Genomic DNA, 18,285 nt, shown 5'->3' with positions numbered 1-18,285 from the left:
GCTTTGTTAATCCGTGAGCTAGCCTGGACCATCGCCTTACATATATTGCACTACCCTGCAATGATTTGCTCACATATCTCACCACCAGTTTGTGGATTCCTGGAGGGCAAGAACAACCGTCTTTGTTGTGCTGGTTTCCCTGACACCCAGCACAGTGCTTGGCCTGCAGGAGATGAATGTGTGACTAAATGCATGACTGTGAGGACAGGTCCCCAGCCTGGGTGTTAGCCTCCGTGAACCGAGGGGCTGGCCAGGTGTTTCTGCCTGGCCTTTCTCTAACAGTATGGTTCCAGCATCATCTAGCCCTGCCCAGCTGGCACTCCTCTGCTTTGCCACCCATGTGCCTTTAACTGTTGCCCTGGCAATCAACAAATCTCACTGTTGCCACACTTCCTCCATTTTATTATGCAAAGAAAGCCTCACACCTCTAGGCTTTCTATAGATTATGCAAAAAAAAAGTGCGCCATTTTAATACTCCTTCCTCTTTGACTCATGGGTTTTAATTAGGTCTGTCTCATGTTTATGGAGAAACTTCTTTTGTTTTCTAATTATTAAGAAGTATTTAAAATACGTTAAAAGGTATAAAGAACAACAGAGTGGGCACTCAGGGACACATCAAAGCATGTACACCCAGGGAAATAAAATGTGACCCATGTACATGGGCCTCTTCTTTAAAAGACTAATACCGTTTGCAGCCTCTCTAGATAGAGCCATGTATTTTCAGGGAACTAAAAAACTGATTCCAATCAGTATGTCCAGGACAGAACATGGCAGGTAGACGTCTAGGCTGGAGGCTTTCATCCCACCTTCTCTGCTAAGGATAATGGGTCTCCCTCTCCTTCAGGTCTCGACAGGCCCCGACCACACCCCCTTCAAGGACGGACCTGAAGACTCTGAACTGAGAGGACCCTGGAGGGGAGGGAATCCAGAATTCCACCCAGCCCCACCGGAGGCCCCACGAGAGACGCGGTGGTGGGCCACAAGTGCTGTCAGGGGGAGCTGCCTCAGACAAGAAAAAGGTGAATGAGACAAAGGAGACATGAGTGTTCAGAAGGAACTGGACATGTTCTCATTCATTCTGAGTCCACCTGGAGGTGGGACTCATCTAGGAATCGCATCCCTGAAGTTGCAATCCATTCACGCCTTTGTTTCCTTCTGCAGGCCAGACAGAGAGCTAGAGTTAGGGTTTGAATATGTAGGACATGATTCACAACCTGGAGAAACTCACGGTAAATGGATGACTTGAAAAAAGTAAATCATCATTTATGATACGGTGTGACAGCTGTCATGAAGGTGTACATGCAGCATGTGAAGGAAGCCTCTGAATCATACTTAGGGGATTGGGGAAGGCTTCCTGGAGGAGGTGGTGCTTGACCTGTGCTGTGAAGAATGGCACATGCAAGGCATGTGTTCATAATGCTGGTGGGGAGCTGCAGGTGCTTTCGCCTGCCTGGAGGGAGAGGCAGTGGTGGGGGTGTGGCCAAAGTGACATCACAAAGGCCTTGGGTGCCAAACAGAGGAGTGAACCTTCCAACCTTCCGCAAGCTAGGGGCAGCAACAGGAGGATGCAAGGCAGGAGAGAGGCCTGAAGAGAATTGGGAAGCAGCGCAGTGGTGAACTGGAGGAGTCAGTGTGGAGGGGCCGCAGGATCGAGGTGAGAGCCATGAGAGGCTGAACAGGGCACACTGATGGGAAAGGGGAGGAGGAAGATGCTAAGGAGACAAGCAGCCAGTGATGCTGAGAGTGAGGGAGGGGAGGGTTCTGAGTAGTTCTCAAGGTTTGGGTTGGGCTGGCTAGGAGCTGGCAGCCATAGTCACTGGCAGCAAGAATCCCAGAGAACAGACCTTGGTGTGTCTTCAGATGATGGGACAGAAGCTGTGTCGTAAGTAGAGGGGTAAGACCCTCACAGAATCTGCCAGTGTAAAAGTCACTAGGAGCAAAAAGAAGGTCAGAGAAGGGTCAAGAAAGACCAGGGTGTGGATAACAGGCCCTCGGACCAAACACCCAATTTTCTGAGGTGACACCCTGGCACAGCTTAGGAGGACACAGGTCGATGGAAGAGGCACCCCGACGTTCCAGGCTTGGAGTCTCTGGAGCCCATTTTAGCACCCACAGTAAAATTCACAGCAGAATTGACCACACCCCTAGAAACCATGTGTGGGCCTTTGTGAACCAGTTGGAGCTCCATTCAATTATATTCCATTTAAGAATTAAAGAGCTTTAAAAACAAAACAAAACAAAGTTATACATAGTTTAAAGAACCAAATAGCCTTGTATCAAAATATCAGTTGCTGAACTCTTTCCTGCTGAGGCAACTGCTTCTAACTTTGGTTAGATGAGTGTCTTGGTATTAATCTCCAAATAGTTTATTAAGCTCTAAATAACCTGTGTATATTGATGCTGCCTGATCTTGTCCCTGTTAGGTATTATCTATTGACTTTCCAACACGGCAAACAAGGTTTAGCCCTGTTTACCCCACCCTCCTCGCTACCATACACATCTGCCCACTTCCCACTCCCCCATCCTCCCAATATAGTTATGTCATATTTTGTCAGATCAACTTTCAGTCTTCACATTGCTATGACTATGTTCATGTTATTCACATCTGAGTCACTTAACATAACCATGGGTGGTTGTTTTTTTGCCCTTTCTGCTGTAGCTTTTTATTTTCTACCAGAATTAATAACTGCCTCTCCCCGCCTGGCTTTATTTATATTTCAGGGTTAGTCCAACCTCTAATTGTAAAAAATTCCCCCTTAATTGTATAAACCCCTTCTCAATAGTTTCAAACACAATTATATTAGTGTCATTTTTTAAAATGTCTTTCCTGGAGTCTTTTGACTAGCTTCAGTCTGAACAGGCTGCTTTCTATGCCTGGCACATAACTGGTATTTTCCTTTATCATGATCTTGGTGATTTCCGTTGCCTGTCTTCTGTGTCAGACTCCCCGTTCCTTCAGTCTTACATCTTACACTCTAGGTTTCCCCTCTTGTTTTGGTGGAGGACATCCTTCAGTAGCTTCCCCAGAAAGAGGACAAGGCAGTACTCTTTTTTTGGAAACTTCGCATGTCTGAAAACATGTGATTCTCTTCTCATACGTTTTTCTTTTAGTTGTTTGGATACAGAATTTTAGGCAGGAAACGGATTTCCTTCAGAAGCCATTATTCCACTGACTTCTGGTTTCCACGTTTAACAACTACTCTGATGACCTTCTATACCTGTTTTTTTTTTAAACGTTTTGTGAAAACTGTTTTAACCTCTGAACATCTTTTGGATCTCTTTGTCCAGGTTCCTGCAATTTTATGGTGATGTACTGTTCAAGACTGAGTGTGTGTGCAGTATAGCTTATCTTACTAAATGCTTCGGGGCACACAAAGGTATGCACTAGTCTTTAGGAGCTGGGAATGTATGGCAAGTGTGGGAAATAGGGAAAACAGGATATTGGTGAGTATGCAAAATCACACATATAAATTATATTTAAGATTTGTAAGGATAACATTTTTTACAAATTCCAATTGTCGGGTTTTTTTAAAGAGGGACTACTCCAGGGTCTCAAAATGATTTATTTCATTAGCAATTTAGCCTTTCTATGCTTGCAACAAACACCATGCTTCCCACATCTACAGCCCCTGTTGAGGTGGTGGGACATTTTGACATAGTCCCGCTCTTACTGCCTGGAATAGCCGTTAGCCTCTAGGGGGCAGACTTTGCTACGTTCTGTCAGGGGCTAGGAAAGCTTGAGTTCAATGCTGGCGGCGGGCGGGGGGGACGGGTGTCGATTGGGATAAAACCAGCAACCAGGACCCCTCTTCAGAAGCAATCCCTAAACTGTATATCTCCTTTCTCTTCAAGGTGTACCTATAGATACCTGTAGATATCATCAATAGACGTAACACACAGTAAACTGTTCAATAAATGATTTTTCAGTGGATGAATACAAAATACTTTTCTCTATGTGACAGCTACCCAATATTTATATAGTTGTCCACCCCCTGGTGGGAATCATCTAAGAGCACTATCCTGGTGGTTGCCAGAATATTATCATTGAAAACAATTTACACACATTATCTTGTTTAATTCACAAAATGATGAAGCAGATGTTTTTAATCCTCACTTTATAGATTCAGAAACTGAAGGATAGAGAGGTTAAGCAACTTGCTCAATATCCCAAAGCTCATAATGGCAGAAGAGGCCTTTAAACCCTTAAACCTATGGATTCAGAGCTCAGAACAGATCCCATTAGCTCCATCACAAATAGCAACCCCAAATATCACTTGAATACCAGGTTGGACCACTTGAGATTTGTCACCAAACTGAAGCCTTTGTTACCCCAGAGGAGCACAAAGGAGAGGCTGTGTGAAAGGGAACTTGGCAAACCTATCTCGCTGTGGCTTGTTCTGGTGTTAATTAGCTGTGAGACTGAGTAATACACTCCAACTCTCCAGACTTCAGTTTCCATATCTGTAAAATGAAGCTAAGAATATACTATGAAGAGTTTGGGCAAAGGTCCATGATGATCAGAAAAACTGTGAGGGGTCTCAGAAGACCTTCCAAGCAAATGGAGGTTTTGTGCTCCCTGGAGAATGACGGTGTGGATATAATGAGAGTTCCTGTGGCCAGGATTCTCACCTGGCCCTGGTTGACTAGCTCACTGCACACCTGTGGGCAATACATGGTTGTTGACTCTATAAAAAAGAGCTCTGCCCAGTGCTCTGGGTGCGACAGGGTGGCAAGGCTGCAAGGCTGCAGGAGAGCAGAGCAGAGGCTGGAGTAGTGGCAGCACCGAGGACAGAGTCCCAGAGGATGGCCGTGTGGGACGACTGTGCAGAGAGGCCCAGAGGACACCTGTGCAGACAGAGGCACCCAGAGGCAAGGGTAGAGACCAGACTTGCTCAGAGTGAATGGGATTTTAGTGACTGACCTGCCACCTGGAAATAAAGTTGGGCATAACCCTTTCACCCCAAGAAAGTTTTGCTGTCAATTTCTTTGGTCACATTGGATCCATAGCGAACTTGCCCAGGGCTGAAACCCATTGGCAAGACAGATGGGAAACACTGTTGAAATTTTGAGAACAGGGGATGTTAAATTAGTGTATGAATTCATAATAGGTATGAGTTTCTTCTTCAAACATTCCATTATAATCCAAGACCCCATAATATCTGACAAAAAGTGGGTGCTTCCAATCAGTGTTCCCTCTCTTGGGAATCAGTAGTTCTAACCCTACCACAAGTGCTCAAACTTGTCTACATGTTGAGATGACCTAGGGAGCTTTGAACATGCAGATGCCCAGGGCCACTCTCAGGGATCATCATTAAGGGTGTGGCTGAGGCATTGGAAATGTTATGATTCCTTCAGTGGGATTCTAATGTGCAACCTAAGTCGAGAACCACAGCCCCACGGCTTTGAATTCTTCATTTTTGATCTGAAGATTAAAAAGGAACACAGAAGAAAAACAATGGCTTTCAAACTTTAACATGCAAAGGAATGAAACACCTGGAGATCTAAAACGCAGCCACTAAGTCTGTAGGTCCCAGGGTGGGCCTGGGCTGCTGCTCTTGAAACAAGCTCCCAGGGGATGTCCATGCTGGTGTCCCCAGGTTGCCCCTGTATAGCTAAGCAGTAGCTTGAATGAATACAGATTTGCCTGAGAAGTATATGTCTTCCGGTCAGCTGGGACCTTAAAAAAGAAGGTACTTCATTTATAATGAGCCTTGATTTTCCGATCTATAAAATTCAGGCAAGCCAACTGTAACTACATTGCAGAATTCTAGTGATGCTCAAACGAGATAAGGCAGCAAACATGTTTAGCACAATGCAACGAACATTAGCTTTTTAATTGTTAGGCTAGCGGGCACTCATGGAATTCTAACCATCTGCCAGGAATTTGCAAAGTGCTTTCAGGTGTTAACTCTTTGGAGCCTCAAAACAACACTGTGAGGGTGGGTACAATTTCATCATCCCTATTTTGTAGATGAAGAAAGGCACAGAGAGGTGGAGTACTTTAAATATACATTACACACGTAGGAGTAGCTAAACCAATGTTGGACCCAGAATCTGTTCTCTTATCCCTCCCCAGGGCTGAAATGGATCAGAGCCAACCGGCACTTCTGCCCCACAGGCCAAACTTCCTACCCACCGGAGTGGGCTGGGATCGGCAGATGGCAGTCTAAGGCTACGTGGGTGCAAAGAGCCCTTACAGATCCCGCTCAGATCCCGCGCAGTGCTGGGCATTTCACCGCACAACCGCCGCGAGCCTCAGCAGGTTCCGAACTCCTTCTCTCGCTCCACCCTCAGGTCCTCGCCCGAAGGCCAAGCGGGGTTCCATCAGGAAAGAAGAGCCCCTACCGACCAGGTGCACATCTTAGTTCCCCAAGATCAGATCACGTCAGCAGGGAAAGCAACGAGGAAAGCGAGTTTTCTGTAATTCCCCTTTACTGCAGGAGCTCAACCAGACCGGAAAATCTACAAATCTCTCTTCATACGCAAAGTTAAGCAAGGGTCTGGGAACCCAGCCAAGTGGGAAAAAGTCGAGAATCTCTCTTGGATTCCTCAGAGCACTTTGGAGGCGCCAGGCTTCGGTGCACGAGCGCAGGGGATGCGGCCCGCCGGCGAGGAGACTCTATTTAGAAGATTACCTCGAAAGTGCAGGGGGGATTTTCTTGTCGGGACCCCTAGGCCGAGGCAAATGAATTTGAGGGGCAGTGCAGGGGTGGGGGTTAACTGGGAGGTTTCCATGGCGCCCGGGGCGTAGGGAAGGAATGCACCCCCGCAAGCTGTGGCGAAACAACTGCGCCGTCGGGCCAGCGCGGCTCTAGAAGGCCGAAGGGCGGGGGTGGGGGCAGGGAGGCCGAGCTGGACGGGGGCGGGGCGGTCACGTGCGCCCCAGGGGGCGAGGCCGAAGCCGGACCCAGAGCAAAAGGAGTCCAGTTGAAGTGGCTGCGCAAGGAGCGAGCTGTTTCCAGGACCGAGGGACTGAACGTAGCCTGATCGTCCTGGGAGGGCTCAAGGCACCGGCGGCCAAGACCGGCTGAGGCGTCTGCGGCCGGCCTGGGGTACGGCGGTCGGGAGCAGGGGACGCCAAGGAAAAGCGGTAGCAGAAGCCCGCGGTTGAGCGCAGGGGCTCCACTTGCAGCTTTTACCCAGGCTCGGGTCACCGTTTATTCTGGGACGGGCGGAACAAGTGCCCGGGCAGCAGCCGAGGCAACTGTCCCGTTAAGAGTGTGTGAGTCCTCAGTCACTGTCCATGGCTCCAGGAGAGGCTGTGGTCGTGGCGAATGAAGATCCTAACCAACAGCAGAGCGATGGCACCCCTGCACAGGAGTCCACCCTTCCGGAGGACCCACGCGTCTCGGCCCAGCTCAGCATCTCGGCCGATCCCAGCAACTCAGCCCACCTCGGCTTCTCGATCCGCCCCAGCATCTCTGCGCACCCAAGCAGTTCGGCCCACGCCAATACCTTAGCCCAGTCCGGTGGCTTGGCTCACCCCAGGAGCTCGGGCCTTGAGAGCCTCAGCGTAATCAAGGTGAGCAAGCGCCGTTGGGCGGTGGTCCTGCTGTTCAGCTGCTACTCCATGTGCAACGCTTTTCAGTGGATCCAGTATGGCTCCATTAATAACATCTTCAAGCACTTCTACGGGGTCAGTGCCTTTGCCATTGACTGGCTGTCCATGTGCTATATGCTGACGTACATCCCTCTCCTCCTGCCCGTGGCCTGGCTGCTGGAGAAATTTGGCCTGCGCACCATCGCCCTCACTGGCTCTGCTCTCAACTGCCTGGGCGCCTGGGTGAAGTTGGGCAGCCTGAAGCCACATCTCTTCCCGGTCACCGTGCTGGGCCAGGTCATCTGCTCTGTGGCCCAGGTCTTCATTCTGGGCATGCCTTCCCGCATTGCTTCTGTTTGGTTCGGGGCTAATGAGGTTTCAACAGCCTGCTCCATAGCTGTCTTTGGCAACCAGGTGAGTAGAGGAGTTTGTGGGTGTTCAGAGGAATGGGATTGAGTGTGTTACATTGTGCCTTACTGTATCTAACTGGGTGGGGACTGTAATTTTCTGACTTCAGCAGTGCTTGTGACTCTGGGTGACCTTGTGGCTCCATGCAACTGACCGTGTGAGCAATTGTGACTGGATGACTGTGTAAGAGAAGAGAGGCATAACAAAAGAAGTGGACCTTTACCTTACTCAGGCAGTTTCTCCTCCAGCAGAAAGCATGCTTCTAGAACATAGGCTTCTTTTATGATCTCATTCCTGACCCTTTCACACCATCAGTGTAGACTTTGGGCTTCAGGAAAGCTGTTCTTTCTCAGGGAGGAGCAGCCCTTGGTTTTAGACTCTTCTAGTGTCATCAGAATCTGGCAGGTGTTTTTAGCCTGACCAACCAGCTTTCCTAGAGCTCAGTATCTCCTGTACATAGAATCACAGAGTGGTGCCCTGGGGGTGGTTGGCGCTGTTCTTACCTTCATATATACACAGCTGAAGCCAGGGCAGTGGGAACAATGCTTGTGCCAAACACTGGGGTTTACAGCCAAGTGCAGCAGGATAGAGTAGAAATCTTGCTCTGAATTTCCAAAGCCTAGGAACTTTTTTGGAAACCATGTCTTAATCCCTTCTCTTTCCTTCTTTTGGGAAAGAGAATCTCAAATTCTTTGCATCTCAATGTGGTTATGACCCAGGAAGTTAGACAGGTTATGAATCTTTTGGCCTTCCCCAAATATTTGAAGCAGATACTCAGGGGGTCCTTCTTTATCTGGACCATCGCTTCCGGGTCTCAGTTCTTGCCAAGCACATGCAGTTCTGGCCATGTGTCTAACAAATGACCAGTAACCCTTAGTTCTGATAGTTCTGTTTTCTCTTACCTTTTCATTGCATTTAGAAAATTTAACCATTCACTTAGACATTTCTCGTTTGGGCCAGAAATTTCCAAAACTTCTCTAAAGGCACATGTCCATTCTGTTCATCCTCACCACCAGCAAGTTACTTGAGTTAAAATTTCCCATGCCCGAAAGTGCTGCTGCTTGGGTACTATGGTGTTGAGTGATCAAGGAAAAGAGCAAGGCCTTCTTGAGCGCACAGACAGGCAAATAAAATCCTTTACCCAGTTTTCTTTCACCTGTGGGTGTGAATTCTGAACATTGAATTGATTTGAGGCTGGGGGAGGAAACAAGATGGATCTTTTGTTTACCGCAATTAGAAAAATAGGAATCGAGGGTGACATTTACTCACTCCATAACCACTAAGGTGATGTGACTGTGGGTTTTAACATCCTCATTGCAGCCTTGTTGGTGGGTTTGGCATTAATTGGGTTTTTCCTTTACAGGAGGGTACAGCTGGCAGGTGAAGGACAGGACCTTTCAAGCTTCCAGAGTTTAAATTCCTCTATTAGCAGCAGAACAGGATTCAGACAAGGTCACCGCAATCCCAAACCCATTGTTCAATTATACCAGGCACTAAGATTCAGATTAAAAAAAACAAAACAGATCAGAATATAGAGGATTTATTTTCAGTTCTCAAGATTTTTAGTATCTTCTTCGCCTGATAATTTCTATGGGGAAAGTGAAGGGGAAGGAAGCTAATACCTTCCAAACACCTGTTATGTGCAAGGCACATCCATTGTTTAGTTTTTCAACTTTGTGAGGTAGGTGGAACTGTCCCCATTGTTACAGGGAGGAAATTGACATGCAGGTAAATGAAACAGCCTTATGCAGGGTCTTACTGCTGTTGAGTGGTCTAAGGGGGATTTGAACCCAACTTACTCCCTCAGCCCATGTCAGTAGGCCAATGATGAGTCTTTATGTAGATAAAGTGTGTATTATTACAAAAAAAGAAGGCAGGTTCTGAGGTTCAAATTTTGCACCTGCAACTTGAGGGTTGTTGTTGGTAATAAAGTGTCCTGTGATTTTCCCCAGAATTGGAGGCCTAGCACCTGTCTTCTGTTCTGAAGTTCCGGACACATTATCATTGCCTCCCCACCTGCTGCACTGTAACCTGCCAAGGAGCTAATTCGGTCTCTTTGAGCCTAGCACAGCTAGAGGCACAAGAAGGTGGGGCTCCAGTCTCTGCAAAGATGAAACCAGGGACTCCTGAGCTGGGAGGAGAGAGAAGGAGTCTAAGATTGCAGCTGAGGCTCTTCCCTTTCACTCTGGCCAGTTAATTGCACAGGTGATAACAGCCTGGCCTCTTTTAGCAACTTGTTCCATTGTTTCCAGGGAAAATGGGCAGCAGGGTTTTTGACTGTTGTGGACACATTGTTATCGCCCAGAGGTTTGGAAGAAGGCCTTGTACAGAGCCTGGTGATACTTGCTGGCACAGGGCAAGATTGATGTGGTTGCAGGAAGAGATCTCCGAGTCAGTCCAGCCCCAAGGAGGAGCCTCCAGCACTGAGGCTGGAAGGGACTTCCTCAAAGACCCTTCAGGAGCGCATAGCACAGCACCATCCAGAAATAGGGTAGGAGAGAACCGGTTTGCTTTTCCAGGTAAAGAAAAAACAGTAGTTTCCCCTCATCCACGGGTTCTCTTCCCACGCTTTCAGTTACCTGTGGTCAGGTCAACTTCAGTCTGTATGCAGATGGTTGTCCAGATGTACCAATGGCAGGTCATTCGTAGCCCTAAAGCTACGTCACAATGCCTAGTCATTCACCCTACTTCAGGCCTGAATCACCTGGACAATTTATTATCTGACGTCATAACAGGAAGAAAGGTGGGTACGGTAAGATAAGTACCGTGTGATGTTTTCAGAGATAGAGACCACGTATACATGACTGTTATTACAGTGTATTGTTATAATTGTTCTATTTTATTATCAGTCATTGTTATTAGTCTGTTTGCCCAGTTTATCAATTAAACTTGACCATAGCTATGTATGTGTAGGAGAAGACACAGTATGCGTAGGGTTTGGTACTGTCAGCAGTTGCAGGCATCCACTGGGGGTCTGGGAACATATCCCACACAGATAAGGGGGACTGCTCTACAGTAACCATACAGAATCAGTTGTGTGACAGTCAAGGCTGGCTGTGCTGTTGAAAATAAGATTGTCCAATAGAAATATAATGTCAGCCACAAATGTAAATTTTTTTAGTAGCCATATTAAAAATAGGTAACATACAAATTTTAAAAAAGTAAAGAGAATGGGTGAAAACTAGTTTTAGTACTATATTTTGTTTAACTCAATGTATCCAAGATATTTTGACATGTAATTAATATAATAAAATTACTGACCTTTTTCACACCGAGTCTTTGGAAATCGGCATGTATTTTGTCTTTAGAGCCTAGCCATTTTTCCCCAGCCATGATGGGATATGTTCAATAGCTAGGTAGGACAGTACAGGTCTAGAACAATGATGCTATTTGTAGAGGAGGAAAAAGTTTTCCTCAACCCTCTTAGGGTACCTGGTTGGGCCTAACAATGAACCTGACAGAGACTGATTAAAAGGAGAATATCACCCAACCTTATTTAATGTAATTGCATGTGACATGAGAGCCTTCATAAGGGAATGAAGGAACAGACACCTGTGTACTTCCGTGCTAGTCTGATGGAGGGTGAGAGCGGGAGGAGTATGACCGGTTAAGTAGCATGAGGTAACTAGGCACCTGGAAACCGAACAAGGCCTGTTTGTTAGGTAGAATTCTTCGTGACTTCCCTTTGTCTCAAGAGGTGAGTGTCACCTCTTCTCCAGGCATAGGGAGAACACCCCTCACGGGAGGGCTTTCAGGCCTGTTTCAGGGAAGGAGGAGGAGGAGGAAGAGCTCAGAGGGACCTTACTGCTTCTGCCATGTTCTCAGACTTCTTCAGCTTAAAATATTCAATGTGCCAAGGTGCCATATGTTGGGGTAGCACGCCTGGAACCATATCGGATTTGAAGCATTTAGAAATCAGATTCTAGCCAATAAAGGTGGGCTCCAGGAAACTGAGTCCAGCCCTAAGGAAGTTGGATCTGCTGGACTGACTGATCATGTGGTGGTAACACCCCGAGAGGGCAGGTTTCCGAGGCTGGTTCAGGAGTCAGGCTCATGGTGTGGGTGGTCAGCCTAGTTCAGTTCCAAAATGATGTTCATGCCCAGGCTTATCCTGGATCTTCTAATGTCAGCAGCCTTTCAAGGCGAGTGAAGCTGAAGGAGGGGAAGGTAAGCTCTTGTTCTCTTCCAGTGATTGTTGGTGTTACTTAAAGCAAAGTGCCTGCCCACATGGCTGACTGCTTTCTGGCCTCCTCTTATGTACTGGGAGATAGGAATTGGCAGGGCAGGGAGGACAGGGCAAGGCTAGTGGTGAATGAAATGAGATGGGCAGTGCTGGGACCATACCGTCAAGTGCTCCCGGGGGCCAGCCAGGTCATATAAGTGTGACATAGTAAAAGTGACCCTGGAGTGTGGTGAGGTCACAGCAAATGTCCCATCCAAAGGCAGCAGCTGCTTCAGCTCCTGCAGATAGTTGATGGACAAGGCATGGCCCAGCGTTGTCAGATTTTCTTCTTTAAAGAGAAACCAGAAATCCAGATTTTTATGTAAATTTTTTATTATGGTAAAACAGATATAACATAAAATTATGATTTTGACTGTTCATAAGGGTATGATTCAGTGGCATTAAGTGCTTTCTTTCACAGTGGCTGTTATGTAAGCATTACCACTTTTCATACCCAGAGCTTTTTTCTCATCCCCAAAAACTCTGTGCCCATTAAATAACAACTTTTCCCTCCTCTAGGCCCTACTAAACCTACCAGAAACCTAGTAACCTAGTATTCTATTTTCTGTCTCTATGAACTTATGTATTCTAGGTACTTCATATAAGTGGACTCTTGCAATATTTGTCTTCTGTGTCTGGGTTGTGAGATCTGTTTTTAAAATGCTGATAGGTAATTCAAAAGGGTTACTATTATTATTATTAAATACTATATTTTGAACCTGGGGGTCAGACAAAACTTCTAGAATGAGATGGGAAGGTTATGTGGAAGTGAATTCCAGTTCTGCTTTCTCTGTTGGAAGTCCTCACCAAGGATGTGGGCAGGTGGAAACTGGAAGAGTGCCTCCTGATAATGGTGATCATTCCCTCACCCGTGGGGTAGGCAAAAACGCAAATGCCTGGGCCCCAGGTGACTTCCTGGACTGAACTCTCTGGGCTAGTGCTCAGCACTTTTTGAAATCATTAGGAGAGGCCCAGCATGCTTGGGAAGGCATCCTCCTGTTTGAAGCCGTGTTCTTGGTGGGGCTGATCTGTTGTGTGTTTGCCGTATGCTCAGTCTGGTGTCCAGGAGGAATCAGCCGGCAGCTCAGCCACTCACACTTCAGAAGAAGGGAGAGGCTGGGCTGAGGGTGAGGTTCATAATTCTGATTCCCTTAAGGTTCTGAAAATATGTATCAGGCCCTGATGGAAGGTGAGATAGAACCATTGCAGATGCTCCTAATCCTTTTGTTTCATTGATGTTCAATTCAGTGCACTGGAGGAGACTTGACTGGGTCTGCCCTGACTTCTCTCTTGGCTTTGTTATCTTGGCAGGCATTGTTACAAGGGCTTGAAAATTCCATGGCATGAAGTCTAAGCCTTAAGTTTAGCGTTCAAGGACACCCTTGCCATTCCTGTGCACCCTGTCTGCTGTTCCCTCCCAGCCTTGTCTGTCCACTCTGACTGGTCCAGCTCCTTAATTCTCTTCTTGAAAATACCCTGCTTGGGAAATAAGCCTTAGGCCCTGGAGGGTGACATAAGCAAGATGGTGGGCCAGGAAGCTCCCGATACTTGCTTGAAGGATGAAGTAAACTAGAATCATTAAGTAAACTAGACACTGGCTAAAATATTCTTTATAGATTTGCAATATTTTTAACCCGATTGTATTTCTGTACATCAACAATGAATAATCCAAAAAGGACAGAAAATAATTATATTTACAGTAGTATCACAAAAAAATAAGTATGAATAAATTTTATCAAGGAGGTGAAAGACTTGTACACTGAAAATCACAAAATGTTGCTGAAATTGAAGAAATAATAAATAAATGAAAAAATCCTCTGTTATGGATTGGAAGACTTAAGATGTCTATACTATCCAAAGGCATGTACAGATAGAAGGCAATCCCTATCAAAATCCCAGTGACTTTTTCTTCTTAGAAATAGAAAAATCTATCCTAAAATTCATGTGAAAGTTTAAGGGACATTGAACAGCCAAACAATCTTGGAAAATAACAATGAAGTGGGAAGTTTCACATTTCTTGATTTCAAAACTAATAACAAAACAATAGTAATGGGGACATTATGGAATTGAACATATAGACAACATATAGAAATAGAATAGGAGTAGAAATAAATCTTCACCTAGATGGTCAAATCATTTTCAATATGGGTGCAAGGACCACTCAGCAGATAAAGGACAGCTTAAAAAAAATGACTTTTTTAATAGCAGTTTTAGGTTCACAGCAAAGTTAAGTGAATGGTACAGAGATTCTCCATACACTCCCCCCCCCCCCGTCCCCGCTATGCACAGCCTCTCCCATTATCGACATCCCCTACCAGAGTGGTTTATTTATTACATTTGACAAACCTACATGTATACATCATTACCACCAGTCTTTCCAAAACGGTGATGGTAAAACTATAAAAACTCTTAGAAGAAAATGGGGGAAAAGCTTCATGATACTGGATTTGGCAATGACAGCAATTCCTTGGATGTGATACTAAAAGAATGGGCAACAAAAAGAAAGATAATTTGAACTACATCAAAACTTAAAACTTCTGAGCATCAGAGGAAACTATTAATAGAGTGTAAAGGCAACCCATAGAATGGGAGAAAATATTTGCCAATCAAATATCTGATAAGGAGTTAATATCCAAAATATATAAAGAACATCCTACAGTTGAACAACAAAAAAGGCAACCCAATTTAAAAATGAGCAAAGGACCTGAATAGACATTTTTCCAAAGAAGATATACAGATGGCCAACAGGCACATTAAATATGCTCAACATCACTAATCATGAAGGATATGAAATCAAAACCATAATGTGATACCACTTAATACTTTAGGATGGCTATTAAAACAAAAAAAAAGGAACAAGTGTTGGCAAGGATGTGGAGAAACTGGAACCCTTATGCATTGCTGATGGGAATGTAAATAGTACAGTCATGTGGAAAACAGTATGGCAGTTCCTCCAAAAATTAAAAATATTATTCCATATGATCCAGTAATTCTGCATTTGGTATATACCCCCAAATAATTGAAAGCAGAAACTTGAACAAATATTTGTACAGCTACATTTATAACAGTATTATTTACAATAGCCAAAAGGGGGAAAGCAGCTGAAGTATCCATAGATGAATAAATGGATAAACAAAATGTGTATGTGTATATATATATATATATATATATATATATATATATATACACACAGACACATACACAGACTGGAATATTATTCAGCCTTAAAAAGAAAGGAAATTCTGACACATGTCACACGTGGATGAATCTTGGAGACATACTAAATTAAATAAGGTAGCTACAAAAGGATAGATACTGTATAAGTCTTTCTGACACCAACCAACTCTCCAGTTCCCTAATACCAACTGGGTGTTCTACAGTTCAGTTCTGACACTTACTACCTGGAGTACGTGCAGACCCCACTAATTAAGGTCTCAGTTCTGTAAGACTGCATCAACTTAAGATGCCATTTCCAAGTCCTGGGGGCCACCCATACTTCTGTCTTACTGGCTGTAACTTGGGGGTTCCCACCACCTGTATTCAGGTTCTATAATTTGCTAGAATGGCTCACAAAACTCAGATAAATGCTTTACTTGTTTACTTACTGGTGAAATAAGTAACGTATTTACTTACTGGTTTTATTACAAAGGATACAACTCAGGAACAGCCAAATGGAAGAGATGCAAGATTCTCCGGGCATACTACTTTTCCAGCACTGTGGTGTGGTGTGTTCACCCCTGGAAAAGCTCACCAGATTTCCTTGTTCAAGAGATTTTGTAGAGCTCAATTGCCAGCTCCACTCCACGGTGGGGGTGCAGGGTTGGGGCTGAAAGTTCTCAAACTCTAACTACTCGGTCTTCTGGAGACCAGCTCAATCCTGAGGTTTTCTAGGGGCCCTACCCTCAGTCGCTGTCATTAGCATCAGCTCACGTGTGATGGAAAGGGGCTCCTTATGTTTGACAAAAAGCACTCCTATCGCTCAGGAAATTCTAAAGGCTTTTAGAGCTCTGTGTGAGGAACTGGGGACAAAGACCAAATACATTTGCATTATACCACCGGTACCTAGAGAGTCAAAGCCACAGAGACAGAAAGTAGACTGGTTGCCAGGGGCTGGGGGAAGAGGGAATGGAGACTTAGTGTTTAATGGTGTTAAAAAGAAAAACGGCAGACCGAACATGGGGTGACATCTGCCTAGGCCAGGTCATCAAACAGGGTTAAAGGCTCAACCTAATTACAGTTGCAGCCTCTCCTAGGAGTAGAATTTTAAACCAATCAGTCTGGAATTTCCTGATCACTAGTGAGGTGATCTGATAAGACCCCCACTCTTCCTCCCAAGGGAGGGCCACCTTATGTGAAGCAACCCCTAATTTTTTCTTTGCTGATCACTTCTTGCCCCACCCTCCTTCCTATAAAAACCTATTTTGTACTACTTATCAGAGCATCTCTAAGCTTGCTAGGGCAAAACCACCTGTTCATTTATTAAGAAATACCCATTGCTTAATAAAGCCAATTAGATCTTCAGATTTATTTGCTTGAATTTTGTTTTCTGGAAATAGGTACAGAGTTTCAGTTTGGAAGATGAAAAAAATGCTGGAGATGGATGGGATGGTTGCACAATAATGTGAATGCTTAATGCCACTGAACCGTACAGTTAAAAATGGTTAAAATGGTACATTTTACTACCACCCCCAATAAAAAATAAAAACAAAAACCACTGCTTATGAGGTGTCCCCTTCTGGCTTCTTGCCTCCTGCCATCATCTCAGCCCCTTAAGTTCTGAGGAGCTCATCCCTGGGCTGCCCGTGCGCTTGCTGAGTTCACTCCCACAGTGGCCTCTGTTTTCTGGGGGTTTGTTTCCCCCTTCCTCATCTCTTCTCTTTCCTTTTCCCACTAAGTGGGAAACGTGTCAGAGGACTAGAACCTTGGTTAATAACATCTCTCATGTATCTTAGAGAAGGTGCTTACAAATGGATGGACAAATTAATAAGCAGGTTTTCATTTCCTGAAAGGAATTAAGGTGACCACTTAGTTAGGGAGCCCAGGTGGCTGGAGGAAGGGACTGTCATGCCTGGGTTATCTTCCTGACATTACTTAATCTTATTTCTTCAACAGAAAGAGCTAATAAGACCTTAGTGTGTGCCTTGAACTGGCCAGACCCAGGGTGGTTGAGAACACCATCTTTAGCTCTGCTGTTACCCTTGGACAAGTCCCTTGACTTTTCTAAGTTTGCCTTTTGTAAGATGAAGATAATATTGGCTACTATGGAAGGCAAAGGAGAGAATTAAATGAGACAATGAGTGGAGGGCATTTAACTAGCAGAGTTTATCAGATAAGAAGTGCTAAATGAAGAACACATGCTATCAGTACTATCAATACAGGTAACTGGCTTCTGTCTTCAAGGGGGCTCCTGATCTAGAAGGAGAGGCCAGCACTTAGACGCTCATGGTACCATCACGTGGCAGGCCTAAGGATCTATGTGCCCAGGGCACTCGTGTCACAGCATGTGGGAGGACGTCACCGGCAGAATGAGTGTAGTGCTGAGCAAGTAGCTTCTCTGAGGGGGTCATAGTCATGAGTGAAGTGGCCAGGGGTTGAGGGACTAGGTGAAGGTGGGCCATTTCAGGAATATTCCAGGTAGCATCCTGAGAGGGACTTGTCCCTCCTGAGAGCTACTGAAACCAACAGCCGCGCAGGTGCTGGGAGTTGCTGTTATTTTTCCAGCGTGTGGTGATGAGCTCCGTTGTCTGTGATGAAGACTTTGGGGTCTAGAATGACACGACACTGGGCCAGCCCCCACCCCCACCGCACATCGGATCTTACTGAAGGTGGGGCAGTTGGGGGGTGCCCAGGCTTATCAGGAGGACACAGCTGTTTTTCACTGCCTGGTTCTTGATCTTTTTCCAGCAATGCTGTTAACAGGATGTCCTTTCCTTGACTTTGACTCCCCCCAACCCTCAACATCAAACAGCTCCGTGTGGATTGCAGAAGAACTGTTGGAACCCTGTCAGGGATGACAAAAACCAGGGGCTTAAGGTGAAAGCTGATGTTTCCTCTTTACGTTCTTTCTATTGACTTCTGTCTAGCACCATTCCCAAACTTAATCTAGCAGCTCCCT

The 18,285-nt window shown here is 45.5% G+C and overlaps 1 protein-coding gene and 1 long non-coding RNA gene across 8 annotated transcripts in view; both read left to right on the top strand.

Moving 5' to 3' along the window:
- The first annotated feature begins 1,544 nt into the window (after positions 1 to 1,544).
- LOC140850720 (uncharacterized) lies at positions 1,545 to 6,213 on the top strand. 2 transcript variants are annotated; one of them, XR_012133750.1, is made up of 3 exons: positions 1,545 to 1,654; positions 3,289 to 3,377; positions 6,077 to 6,213. It is a non-coding gene; the product is annotated as an uncharacterized lncRNA (long non-coding RNA). The 2 variants fall into 2 exon arrangements; XR_012133751.1 differs by lacking the exon at positions 6,077 to 6,213 and adding an exon at positions 3,853 to 4,346.
- Positions 6,214 to 6,568: 355 nt separating this feature from the next.
- Positions 6,569 to 18,285, top strand: part of FLVCR2 (FLVCR choline and putative heme transporter 2) — a 46,948-nt gene continuing 35,231 nt past the window's right edge. For 3 of the 6 annotated variants that reach the window (XM_073242112.1, XM_073242111.1, XM_073242110.1), the window contains exon 1: positions 6,572 to 7,954. In XM_073242112.1, the coding sequence (XP_073098213.1) occupies positions 7,244 to 7,954 (711 nt within the window). In that variant the 5' untranslated portion in view covers positions 6,572 to 7,243. Of the gene's footprint in view, positions 7,955 to 11,840; positions 12,116 to 18,285 lie in introns of those variants that run through there. The other 3 variants (XM_073242113.1, XM_017666588.3, XM_073242114.1) reach the window with 3 other exon arrangements.

Source organism: Manis javanica, chromosome 8, assembly GCF_040802235.1.
Source record: "Manis javanica isolate MJ-LG chromosome 8, MJ_LKY, whole genome shotgun sequence".
Lineage (NCBI taxonomy): Eukaryota > Metazoa > Chordata > Mammalia > Pholidota > Manidae > Manis > Manis javanica.
This window is presented reverse-complemented; position numbering and strand designations above follow the sequence as displayed.